Source organism: Microcaecilia unicolor, chromosome 11, assembly GCF_901765095.1.
Source record: "Microcaecilia unicolor chromosome 11, aMicUni1.1, whole genome shotgun sequence".
In the NCBI taxonomy this organism is placed as follows: Eukaryota; Metazoa; Chordata; class Amphibia; order Gymnophiona; family Siphonopidae; genus Microcaecilia; species Microcaecilia unicolor.
Window position 1 is genome coordinate 6,184,404 of NC_044041.1, and position 14,080 is coordinate 6,198,483.

A 14,080-nucleotide genomic window follows, 5' to 3' on the forward strand; every position below is an offset into this window, starting at 1 on the left:
GGGCCCTGCTGCTGCTGCCCCACCACCACCACTGCTGCCACCACTGATCTCCCCCCCCCCCCCATTGCTCCCCAAACCGCATCTCCCCTCCCGCAGCAGTGAACAAGAGAGTGCTCTGCCACATCCCGCCTCCTGTGAAGTAACTTCCTGTTTCCACATAGGCAGGAAGAAGGAACTGTGACCAGCAGAACAGTCTCTTTTGATCACTGGCGCCAGGTCCTTCTTGGAGGCCAAGCCCAGGGAATCTTGCCCCCCCCCCCTTCTCCCCCACCTCTCAGTGGCCCTGACCCTACTTTCATCAGGTCAGGGCAGGAAGAGTGATTACAGTTGCCTGAGTAGAGAAGTAAATTAGGGGTTGTATTACAGTGGTGGTGTGGTGATGTAGAATTATAAAGATGGCTGGGGGGGGCAGGGTGACATGTTTGCAGAGAGGTGTGAAGACTGTGGGAGACAAACAGCAGAATTTTACAGATGGAGGAGGAGGGATGTCTGGTTGTGGGTGGGGAAACCAATGTCCTTATTAATTCCCTTTGTGTTTGTTTCAAAGTGTTTGATCATTTTAATTTCAAATGTCTTTTACGAAGAGAGGATGCTGCATAAGTGAAATGGGTTTGGAAGGTAAAGGCCAGAGCAAATCTTCACAAGACGATTCAGCACAGAAAAGAGCAGTAAGGGCAGAGGTACTCGTAGGGTGTGGTAGGACGCACTGCCCCGCTCCATGGAAAATATCACTGTGAGTTATGAAAAGACCGTAGCAGATCACAGCCACTGCTGCTGCCTGCAAAATCGCTCTCGCAGGGCGCCGAAAGAGCGCTATTCTAGAAGCCGTGCTGAAAGTTAGGTGTGGTTTATAGAATAGTGTCTACGGCCAGGAATCACATGCAAATGCACGCATCTACACTAGGCGCCTATCCCCTGTTATTCTGTAACAGTATGCGTTAATTTTAGGAACACCCTATTACACCCATGCCCCTCCCATTTCTGCTCCCCCTTTTTCTGATCACATGTACATTTTTCGACTGTAAATGGTAATTTAATCTAATTAGTGCTAATAATAGCTTGTTAAGCCAATTGGCACTGATTGGCTCATTATTGAATTTAATTTGTGCACACAGCTTTTGGCAAATTTTATACAATTAAAAACACTTTAGTGTCCAATGTTCCCATCAATCTGTTCCCATATGGCTTATTACGGGAACATTGGACACTAAAGGGTTAAGGGGAAAAGCACTTTTTATTTTTAACAGGGTCAACCTCAGTGGGCGGGGTGGCTATCCATGGCTCCAGCTCTATGGTAGCCACACCCTTGTCACCAGCCATGCAACATATATAAAGGTTGCACTGCAACTACCTTGCCAGTCCCTATTTACAGAATAGCTCTTAGGTGTTTAAGTACATGTCTGAACACATAGATACAAAAATGCCATTATTCTAATGAGTCGTGCATGTAATCGGTGAGTAATTGCTAGCATGTACTACAGGGGTTCTCAACCTGATCCTCAGGACTCACCTAGCCAGTCAGGCTTTCAGGATATCCACAGTGAATCGGCATGCACTACCTCCATTCTATGCAAATCTGTTTCATGCATATTCATTGTGCATATCCTGAAACCCCGCCTGGCTAGGTGCGCCTCCAGCAAAGATTGTTGTGGAACACAAGAGCCAGCAAACCATGAGGACTTAGGGAATGAAAGCGACGTTATTTCTCAAAGTTCTTTTTATTTGGTTTCTATGCAAACTTCCATGGTAACCAAACACTGCTGGCAACCTGACTTTTCCACTTGGCTTTTAACAGTAGTTAATGTTGATTTAAATTTGATTCTGCTCGGTTCATGTCATCTGCTGCAAGTTATTAGGGGCGGCACATGGTACCTCTTGTTATGGAAGCAAAGGTGCAGTTTTTAGGGTTCAGGGGCAGTGGCAGCCTCGCTCCCTTCCCCACATTGTTAACATGACTTCCCTGCTCCTTGCCTCTCCTCCCCCAATCAAAGCAGGGGAAATATACATATCTGATGCAGTATTAGTAGTAGGTTTGTCTCACGTAAAGAAATGGACAAATGCCGACTCATGCCGAGCTTTGTAATCCATTGCCATTATGCAGTAACTCGGTATGATTTTGATTAGTAAACTGAACAAACACGATCTGAAATCCATATAGCAACCACATGCGGACCTCCCTATGACTTCTTCTTTAGACATGACATCGGCCATCAAAAGAGACACCTTAAAGACCAAACATAAGTGAGTCAGAATTGATTGGCGTCAGCGATTGTATTTATTTGAACACTGGTATGGTTTTTAAAGGGATATGGATTTAGCGCGTGCCTTTCTTATTTATTTATTTATTTATATATTTGTTTGTTTGTTTATTTATTTGCTGCATTTGTATCCCACATTTTCCCACCTATTTGCAGGCTCAATGTGGCTTACAATATGTTACAACGACACTCACATTAATGGAATAAGAATTTCAGAGTATAGATACAGATAAGGTGCATAAGAATATCATATAGGATTAGAAGTGGATAAATAGGTAAAACATAACATAATGATATCATGACAAGATATTATTCAATAATGAGGATGTAATTAAGCAAATTACAAGAGTTCCATAATAGTTGTATCTGGTGTAATTTAGGAGTCAGATCGTAATGGGGGATCCTTTTTGTACGTCTTTTTGAACAAGTCAGTCTTCAGTAATTTTCGGAAGGTTGTCTTAGTAGCTCAAGGTGAGTTATGTCACGTAACCTACGTGCAGGTATGGTATGTATTTTTCTATCCACAGAGGACTTATTATCTAAGTTTCCTCCTAAGGCAATGGAGGGTTAAGCGCTTCTTTTACAAAGCTGTGCGGCAAATCAAAAGAAGCCCATAGGAATTGAATGGGCTTCCTTTCATTTGCCGCACCGAGAATCGGCAGCATGGTCTTGTAAATGAGGCCCTAAGCGACCTGCCCAAGATCACAAGCAGCCACAGTGGGATTTGAACCCTGGCTTTTCTGATCTAACCGTTGGCTACTCCAAGTTGCAATTTTGATGGTTGGTGGCACTGGATATATGTATAGGGCGATAGATACATTGGTAGGGCAATTCGATTATCTAGTCACCCATGTTTATATAACCTTTGTGTATGTAAATGTCTAGAATATGCTAGAACTTACATGTGTACCAGTATGTGTACATTTAACTAGGAAAGTGCCAGCAGGGCGCTGAAATGCTATTTTGTGACAGAGAATGGAAGAGGAGGAGGCTACAGGTGATGGTAACCTAACTCCTTCAACAATAACCTTACTATCGTTAAGAGTCTCGTTCCTAGGGGGAGCCCCCTCTTTTGGAGACAGTTCCTCAGAGGGCATACTGCTTTCCAAATCAGGAGCACAAGCTCACCCCCGCTCTAGTGCAGCTTTGTGGGGGTGGGGTTCCACTCCCCCCCCCCCCCAAAGACGGAGAAGTTTCAGGGGAGGAAACTGCAAAATTTCTGCAAATGCTTGTCCATTGGTCCCTTCCCAGCTTGCATTTCCCCATGAAAAAGGAGCAGAGTAACATGCTCCATTATCTGAAGGGGCTCTAAAGGGGCAGTACCTGCCCCTTTGGTCACGGCCATGCACCTGTGGCCACATACTACAGCTGGGATGTGCTAAAGTATGCCTATGCCACTTTGGAAGTTATTTATTTATTTGGATTTTGCTCAACCTTTTTCAGTAGTAGCGCAAAGCAAGTTACATTCAGGTACTCTGGATATTTCTCTGTCCCAGGAGGGCTCACAATCTAAGTTTGTACCTGAGGCAATGGAGGGTTAAGTGACTTGCCCAAGATCACAAGGAGTGGCAGTGGGATCTCAACCGGCCACCTCTGGATTGCAAGACCAGTGCTCTAACCACTAGGCCACTCCTCCTCACGGTACACCTGGCAGTTTGAAATTTTCCTCTGCATAAAAAGTTTCCCTCTGATATTTAAACACCGCTGTTAGTGTTGACTTCAAACACTGCCCAGGTTTAAATTTATACCCGGCGCTCCTGTCCCATATTGCTTTAATATTAATAGCAGAACATAAAACTCTGGGCTTGAGTTGAACCATCTCACCTCTTCTTTGTTTCCTATGAGGTCTCCCTAGTCCTCCTCAGCCCAGTCCTTCACCCTCTTCTTCAAGGAAGGAGAATATATGCAGGCTTATTTTCGAAAGAGAAGGGCGCCCATCTTTCGACACAAATCGGGAGATGGGCGTCCTTCTCCCAGGGTAGCCCAAATCGGCATAATCGAAAGTGGATTTTGGGCATCCTCAACTGCTTTCTGTTGCGGGGATGATCAAAGTTCACGGGGGTGTGTCGGAGGCGTAGCAAAGGCAGGACTTGGGCATGCCTAACACATGGGCGTCCTCGACCGATAATCGAAAAAAGAAGGGCATCCCTTACGAGCACTTGAGCGACTTTACTTGGTCCATTTTTTTGTAGGACCAAGCCATGAAAAATGCCCTAAATGACCAGATGACCACCGGAGGAAATCGGGGATGACCTCTCCTTACTCCCCCAGTGGTCACTAACCTCCTCCCACCCTAAAAAAAATTTTAAAATATTTTTTCCAGTCTCTATGCCAGCCTCAAATATTATACCCAGCTCCATGACAGCAGCATGCAGGTCCCTGGAACAGTTTTAGTGGGTGCAGCGCACTGCAGGCAGGCGGACCCAGGCCCATCCCCCCCTACCTATTACAGTTGTGGTGGTAAAAATGAGCCCTTCAAAACCCACCAGAAGCCCACTGTACCCACATGTAGGTGCCCCCGTTCACCCCTTAGGACTATGGTAATGGTGTACAGTTGTGGGGGAGTGGGGTTGGGGGGCTCAGCACCCAAGGTAAGGGAGCAATTTCTGAAGTCCACTGCAGTGCCCCCTAGGGTGCCCGGTTGGTGTCCTGGCATGTGAGGGGGACCAGTGCACTACGAATGCTGGCTCCTCCCATGACCAAATGGCTTGGATTTGGTCGTTTCTAAGATGGGCGTCCTCGGTTTCCATTATCGCCGAAAATCGGGGACGACCATCTCTAAGGTCGACCTAAATTTCGCGATTTGGGCGCCCCCGACTGTATTATTGTAGCGAAAGATGGATGCCCATCTTGTTTCGATAATATGGGTTTCCCCGCCCCTTCGCCGGGATGTCCTGTGAGGACGTCCTCAGGAAAACTTGGGCGCCTCTTTCGATTATGCCCCTCTTCGTTAACTCTATCCTACTGCCACATTGACTTCCAAATGCTACCAGTGGGTGGCGCTGTGATGGTCTCTGGAGTTATTGGTCCACTTCCCACTCCTCCTTTGGTTTCTTGTACTTCCGTGGGATTTTGCTGTTCATCCACCTAGTGGATTACCCTTCCCCACAGCATATCCTGCTCATGACTCTGGGACAGGGAGGAATATCTCCTGTTTCTAAGAAGGACGTGCAGATGGGATAGAGTTGTGGGGGATCAGAGTGTGACCACATTACTAAAGTGGGGGAATAATAGGTTCAATTTACAATCAGAGCTCCAGGATGAGGGGTAAAGATGTCTCTTTTTCAAAGGATCTAGCCAGGCAGTTTGCAACTGACAATGCAACTTATGTGGGAAAATTATCTGGATATTAGATCACCAAACTACTTTCTGAAGATTATCCAGAATAGTCATAAATGAAGGCAGTGTTTCCCAACCTTGTTGAGCCCAAGCCATCACTGAATTTTCAAAAACGGTCTGCGTAAAATCAGTCTTCATGGAGCAGGCACAGTGGGCGACAGAGAGGATTCATATGGCCGAAAAGAACAGGAAGATTCAAAGGAGGAGGAGCAGGAGGAGTTTCTCTATGTAAAAAGTGTGTACTGCACAATGCAGAGCTTGGCTATCTGTGCCCTACACCAGGGGTTCCCAAAGCTAGTCCTGGAGGCTCCCAGCCAGTTAGGTTTTCTGAATATCCACAATAAATATCCATGATAGACATCTGTTTGCACTGTATGCAAATCTCTCTCATGAATATTCATTGTGGATATGCTGAAAACCTGAGTGGCCTGGGTGCCTCCAGGACCAGCTTTGGGAACCACTGCCTGTTGATTCCCACACTGCACAACTCCTGCTGTATCTAGGAAGGAGCTTCCATATGTTAAAATGACTCCGTTGGTGTCTCTTGTTGCTGCAAGGTGCTGACAAGAGGTCTAAATGTGATCAGAGTGTGGCAACATTTTCAGAGCTGCCTCGGTTACCCAGTTCCAAAAGAGAGACTTTTTGGCCAGGCCTCATCTTCAATTTGCATCCTCATGCATTATGGTACTTGTAGTCTGTGATTCTATCCATTGACATCGGTGCTACAGGTCCCACAATGCACCAGGATGAAGTTGTCCTAAAAACAATGTTTGGCCTAGAAGTAGGTGGGTAACTTGGCAGCTTTGCATTTTTTTTTCTGGCATATTGATAATATCTGAAAGCAAAGCTGGTCGGGAAGCGTTGAATTACAGTGGCTGTATAGCTCTCTCCTTTGAGAATTCAGAATTACGTCCTCACGCAGGCAGTGGCATAAACCCAGGATGGATTCTGTTTGTTTTGACATTTTCTGTTTTTGAGCAGGAGAATGTCTTTGTTCATCTCTGGCTGTTTTCAACGGGTAACCCTGCCTAGGAGAAACAGTACAAGCACCCACACACATTCACATTCCTTTATTATAAATAAAAATAAACGGAGGCCGAAGAGGAGAAGACTGACTGTGTCACATGAAAGAAAGAAAAAGTGCAGACTGGGATACAACAAATCCTGCTTTTCACCTGCTGTCTGAGACTGGTGTCCTATTCATTAGCTGTACAGTACACAGAAAAATCCCCTTACTTATGGTTAAAAGCTTCTGGCTGTGTGGTCACTGCGGTAGGTATTGCTAATGGCATTGGTTCATCATTTAATTCCTCATGAAATTGGTCACCAAGGATCTGAAGTGGCTAGTTAATTCAAAGTGCAGTACAGATACTTAGCACAGCTGACCAGTTCCAAACACAGACTTTGTCTCTTGTGAGAAAGAGGGGGGGAGGGGAATTGGCAAAGGATTGCTAGCTTCTCTTGTCCAAATTCCCCAGGGCTGCTCAAGAATCAGGGAGTTTAAGGGAGGGCAGGGGCCTTCTGAAGGAGCGCTTAACCCTTTCCAGCTATCACACCCAGGTCTGCACCCTGCTGTTTTATGACATATAATTTACAATGCACACTTGTTCCTTCCGCCCAGTCACTACTGTTTTACAGCAAATGGATTGCAAAAATGGTGTCATGTTAATCCTGTTACTAGGATTAAATTTGCCATTGTTCTAATCATTTACATATTTATTAGAATGTTAATGCCTAGTTTATAGAATTATTCCCTAAGTTTCTGTGCATCTACATTTTCTGCCTTCATGTGTATCCAAGCATTTTATAAGAGATTGTGGTAAAAGCAGTTAGCTTAGCGGGGTTTAAACAGGGTTTGGATAGCTTCCTAAAAGAAAAGTCCATAAGCCATTATTAAAACGGACTTGGGAAAATCCACTGCTTATTTGTAGGATAAGCAGAATGAAAAGTATTGTAGTGTTTTAGGATCTTGCCAGGTACTTGTGACCTGGATTGGCCACTGTTTGATGGACCGTCAGTATGGCAACACTTATTTATGTACCGTTCAACCTACTTGAGTTCCTTACAAATTATCCCCCAAACACTGACACACCATTCATTCATAGGTAGGAGTCTATCAACGAATTTACCTTTGAATTTCCTGTTTGAGGATAGAGGAGTGTGGTAGCCGTGTATTTCTCTGTTGATCACCCTCCCCTCACCTATCCACACCCATCCTGTTAGAATATCAATGATATGCTTTGATGTCCCCATGCATACCTCCTACCCACCCCCATCCTCCCACCCTGTCAGACTGTCATAGTAATGCTTGAATGTTTTCACTTATATACACTGTCAGCTAGCACATTTGCTTATTTCCGATCTGAGGAAGAAGGGCAACCTTGGAAAGCTAATCAAGAAATGTATTAAGTTATGTCCAATAAAAAAGGTATCATCTTATTTTCTTTTCCATGTTTTATTTTGTTTGATTTCTATTGATAACCTTTAAGAGTGGACTAACACGGCTACCACACCTCTCTAATTAGGACAGAGAAACAGGACAAATAAGGGATAAGGACAAAGGGTAGCAAGATTCCGGAATCCCAAAGAGTAGCAAGCTTCTGTGCAGAGTCCCAAAGAGTAGCAAGATTCCGGAACACAAATAATAGCAAGATTCCGGAATCCCAAAGACTACTACTACTTATCATTTCTATAGCGTTGTACACTTGAACATGAAGAGACAGTCCCTGCTCGACAGAGCTTACAATCTAATTAGGACAGAAGGGCAACCTTGGAAAGCTAATCAAGAAATGTATTAAGTTATGTCCAATAACAAAGGTATCATCTTATTTTCTTTTCCATGTTTTATTTTGTTTGATTTCTATTGATAACCTGTTTGAGGATGAATGAGGCTTCCTTTTGAGACCTCTTAATCTAAGTACAGACTAGAAGTCTGTGAACTATTGCAATACAGGAACCCTTCACTTTGCCTTGGCAAGTATCACGTGGTACAGGGGCCTGGGCTTCTTCCAGATAGTCACTGTTCTAGTGAAGGGTGAGATTCTCTGAGCAGTGCAACACAAAGTACCAGTAATGTATGACCTTTTCTCTTCCAGAGAGCTGGACAGTAGATCCCAGAAGCCTTTGCCACTGGGGACAGAGAACGATCGGGTCTTCAGTGACCTGTGGAAAAACAATAATATGCCCATGGTCTTGAACAACCCTTATCTGGAACATGAACAGGTACGTCATTATTTTCTGGCCAGGCAGGGCAACTGTACTACAAAACAGCAATCCAAGGGGTGAAATTATGGGTTCATAGTAAACATAGTAGATGATGGCAGAAAAAGACCTGCACGGTCCATCCTGTCTGCCCAAGAAGATAAATTCATATGTGCTACTTTTTTATTTGTACTGTCCTCTTCAGTGCACAGACCGTATAAGTCTGGCCAGCCCTATCCCCGCCTCCCAACTACCAGTCCCGCCTTCCACCACCAGCTCTGGCACAGACTGTATAAGTCTGCCCAGCACTATCCCTGCCTCCCACCACCGGCTCTAGCACAGACCGTATAAGTCTGCCCAGCATTAGCCCCGCCTCCCAACCACCAGCTCTGCCACCCATTCTAGGCTAAGCTCCTGAGGATCCCTTCCTTCTGCACAGGATTCCTTTATGTTTATCCCACGCATGTTTGAATTCTGTTACCGTTTTCATCTCCACCACCTCCCGCGGGAGGGCATTCCAAGCATCCAGCACCCTCTCCGTGAAAAAATACTTCCTGACATTCTTCTTGAGTCTGCCCCCCTTCAATCTCATTTCATGCCCTCTCGTTCTACCGCCTTCCCATCTCCGGAAAAGGTTTGTTTGCGGATTAATCAAATATTTGAACGTCTGTATCATATCACCCCTGTTTCTTCTTTCCTCCAGGGTATACATGCTCCTCTATACTGGATAATTGTGACAGCCTGAATTTTGAGCAAACATCTCATAGAAATTTTAGAAATGATCAAGATGGCGGGGTTTTATAATAGATGAGAACACATCACATTTAAAGAATCCAGGCAGAAACGTATTGGTTTTCATTCTAGATTTGATCTAAGATGGCCATGGAAGACCTTCTAGGCCTCCCTGAATGGCTCTTCCGGTTCCTTCTCTGATGTGCAGTAGAGATGCTCAGGACTGCACTCTCTCGCTGTCAGAGCTCACGATGCAATGCAGTGGGAGACGCAGAATGTATGATTTAGGTGTTTGTGTTCTGAAATATGTATATTTTGGTTTGACGACAACAGTGGCGTTCCTGGGGGGGCTGACCCCGGGGCGGATCGCCGATGCGCCCCGACCCCTGGGAGCAGCGCCCTTCCCCGGAACAGCGCGACGCCCCCCCCGGCGAAATAACCCCCCCCCCCCCGGTGCAGCGCCATCCCCCGGTGAAAGAACACCCCCCCGGGTGCACGCCGCTGGGGGGGGTGCCCCGTGCCTGCCGGCTCTTCATTTTCATGCTCCCTCTGCCCCGGAACAGGTTACTTCCTGTTTCGGGGCAAAGGGAGCATGAAAACGAAGAGCCAACAGGCACGCGGCACCCCCCCCCCAGCGGCGTGCACCCGGAGCGGACCCCCCCTTGGTACGCCACTGGACGGCAACACAATGAGCTGTGTCCAGGAGGACGTGTAAATCTTCTGTCCTTCCACGGACTGTAGGTCTAATGGATGATCTTCCTGTGTGGGCTACTATTAAGATATGTTACATTACTGTTAAGCCCAGCTATTAGTAACTAGGTCTCATTGCATAAAATGGGGCCTGTGCAAAAATAGCACCAGCTATTGGTACAAAAACCCATCAAAAGTAGCCCATGATGATAAATTCCCTCAGTCAGTAGAAAGCTTCTGCTGGCCTGTGAGCATGGGCCAAGTGTCTGTGAAGACCTGTTAGTTGCCACTCACTCGGTGATGTCGGCCGAACAATCAACAACCATCTACCCTTCAGAAAAATGTTGAAGACCCATCTCTTTTCAAGAAAGCTTACCCTAATGACCCTACTTAACTTTTAAGCCTACCCACATGATTCCTGTCCTGACGATTATCATTCCTTTGACCATATCTCCCAATCTCCTTATGACTATTCCTCAATCTTTTCCTCTCCATCCTTCCCACTCCTTATCCCTCCCAATCTCTTTTCCTTTGTTCATCCTATCTTTGTTTTACCTCTCCATGTTCAATTTACATATCCTTAAAAAAAACCCTTATTACTATGTTTATTACAACTTGTAATACTCTCCTTCAAGGCTTTGTAATTCTATTTGCTATGTAAGCCACACTGAACCTGCAATGTGTGGGAAAGCGCGGGGTACAAATGTAATAAATAAATATCCATGAAAGCATTACAACTCTTGTTAGCACAGAAATCTCTGTTGTCCATATAAATAGGCCCTTGCCTATATGCGATTACCTTCACTTAAACCCTTTTGAGTCAGTCTCTGGTGAGGTACCCAGAGGGCCTCAGCCCAGCCCAGCCTCTTTTCCCTCTGTGGGGTCAGCAAAAGGTCCAGCAAAGTTCAAGCAACAGTTCTGTATATAAAACCCCAAATATTCAGGGAATTGTCCTTTATCTCAAACCCGTTTATGGCACATTTCTGTAGTTGAGTCCAGGCCTTGTCCCAGTCTGCCTGCCTGCCACCACCTGACAACAGTGCGGAGGATTTGATCATTGGGGCCTTCTGCTCCAAACTTTCACCTCCCTGAGACCAGATTGGAGAGGAATACCTGCTTCTTGTTCCTTTTGGGTGATTGGCTTTGACCGTACATAGTCTTTTCTATCTGTTTGGCCACCTTAAGGTCATCAGGTACGATCACCTCCAATTCCCACTCTTCTTTCATATAAAGAAGTACTTCACCCCCTATACTATACCGTTCCCTTGGATTGTTGTAACCCAAGTACATGGCCCTGCATTTTTTAGCATTAAATCTTAGTTGGCCATTACTGAAAAAACTTTCCTAGATCTCTCCTCATGCTAGCCACACCCTCCAGTTTTCTAACCTACTACAGAATTTGGTGTCATCCACAAAGAGACCAACCTTACCGGACAGTCCTTCCACAATATCACTCATAAAAGATGTTAAAAAGAGCCAGCCCAAGGACCGATCCCAGCAGTACATCACTGATAGAATCCTTTTCCTTGGAGCAAACTCCATTTACCACTACCCTCTGTCTCCTTCCATTTAACCAGTTTTTAACCCAGTCAGTCACTTTAGGTCCCATACTGAGGGCCCTCAGTTTATATATCAGTCGCCTGTGTGGAACCGTGTCAAAGGCTTTGCTAAAATCCAAGTACGCCACATCTAGCGTCCTTCCCATATCCAACTGTTTAGTCACCCAATCAAAGAAATCAATCAGATTTGTCTGACAAGATCTGCCTCTAGTGATAGCATGCTGCCTCGGGTCCTGCAGTCCATTTGATTCAAGAAACCTCACAATCTCTGCTTCAGAAGCATTTCCATTAGTTTACTCACCACTGAGGTCAGGCTGACAAGACTGTAATTCCCAACCGCCTCCTTACTTCCACTCTTGTGCAGAGAGGGACCACATCCGTCCTTCTCCGGACTCTAAAGATGCATTGAAGAGCTCCAACAATGGAGCCACCAGAACCTCTCTGAATTTCTTGAGTACCCTCAGCTATATCCCATCAGACCCCATCTCTTTGTCTATGTTTAGTTTAGCTAGATTCTCACAAACACAGTCTTCTGAGAATCAGTCCTGGTCTACCATACATCCATCTCCATTATCATTTGTTTTCTGCAGTCCTACCCCCTGGCCTTTCATCTGTGAACACAGAACAGAAATAACTGTTAAGCAGTTCATCTTCACCCTTATCAGCTTCTATATATTCCTCCCCTTCACTCTTGAGCCTCACAATGCCATTTTGGCACTTCCTCCTATCACTGACATATCTAAAAAATTTTCTTGTCCCTCAGTTTTACCATATTGTCTATCTTTTTTTCCATTTCCATCTTTGCTTTCCTGACAGCTTTTCCAGTTTCTCTTAGCTTTTCCAGGTATTTTTGTCTGTCTTCCTCTTTCTGAGTCGTCTTGTAATTTATGAAGGCTAATCTTTTCTTCCCTTATGTTTTTTTCAGCTAATACGTTTGAGAACCAAAGCGGCCTTCTTTGCCTCTTTCTTTTATGTACTTTTCTAACATAAAGGTTTGTTGCCTTTAAAATAGCTCCTTTAAGTTTAGCCCACTGATATTCTACTTCCTTTAGGTGTTCGTATCCAACTAACTCTTCCTTGAGATATTACCCCATCGTGGCAAAGTTAGTTCTTTTGAAGTCCAGAATCCTCAGTCTTGAATAAGCCCATAAGTCCTCTCCTCCTGTGTCATAATATTGAACCACTCCATTCGGTGATCACTAGATGCCAAATGACCTCCCACCATAACATCAGAAACACTCTCCCCGTTTGTAAGCACCAGGTCTAGAACAGCTCCATCCCGCGTGGGTTCCGTTACGAACTTCTGGAACAATTCTTCCTGTAGAGACTCCAAGATCCACTTGCTTCTAAATGACCCCGCAGCAGGGACACCCCAATTAACGTCCGGCATATTAAAATTACCTATCAGTAGTACTTCCCCTTTCCTAGCTATCTTGTGAATGTCTGTCCATTTCTTTGGACTGTGAAGAAGGTCTGTACATCACACCAATGTCAATATATTTTCCACTCTCTCTGCCACATTAACCCACAGAGATGTAAACTGTAACCTTCAATGCCATTGTCACAGTAATGGTACTGAATCCTGGTACCTTTAGTTGCCAGCTACCTCCCTTTAGAAGTATCCCTCATCTCAATGCTTTTCAATGTCTATGTGCTAAGTTGGGAGAGCTCTTGATAGACAGGTGACTTGCCCTCCTACCTGCAAAGACAGTCATTGCTGTGGGTACAACAATGGAAATGCGAGATTTGAAAATGGACCACCAGCACATGAGGGGGGTCATTCTATAAGAGTGCACCTAGAGGGCGCTGGTTTTATAAAGGAAAGATAATTTAGGTGCAAGGAGTTACAGCAACCATAGAGCTGGTGTAAGTACCTTGCACCTAAGTGCAGGAGATATGAATGTGACTCGTAGTATTCTACAAGTTATGGACTGAATTCAGTAAATGGGCACAGAAAAAATGCACGCTGAACGCTATTCTATAAACGCAGTTCTGAGTTGGGTACCGTTTATAGAATAATATGTAGTGCCAGGATCCACACCCAACTTTTAGGTGCAAGGTACTTACAACAACTGAACCCTGACGTAAATTCCTACACCAAAATTACGTCCGTATCCCGTAAATTCTGTAGTAGTATATATGCATCTTAAGTGAATGAGCCTGACCCGCCCATGCCCTTCCCATGGCCACGCCTTCTTTTCAGTTGTGTTCAGGGGATGCTGAATAATTCAGTAATTACACAGCATATTAATGTATCTTTTTACACCATGCTTTTTACTTGTATTTATGCAGAAATGGATG

At 45.0% G+C, this 14,080-nt stretch overlaps 1 protein-coding gene across 1 annotated transcript in view; it reads left to right on the forward strand.

Moving 5' to 3' along the window:
- NOS1 (nitric oxide synthase 1) overlaps nt 1–14,080 on the forward strand; it is a 182,466-nt gene that overhangs the window by 41,701 nt on the left and 126,685 nt on the right. Inside the window, exon 2 of the mRNA XM_030219764.1 lies at nt 8,693–8,819. Coding sequence (XP_030075624.1) covers nt 8,693–8,819 — 127 coding nt within the window. The remainder of the gene's footprint in view (nt 1–8,692; nt 8,820–14,080) is intronic.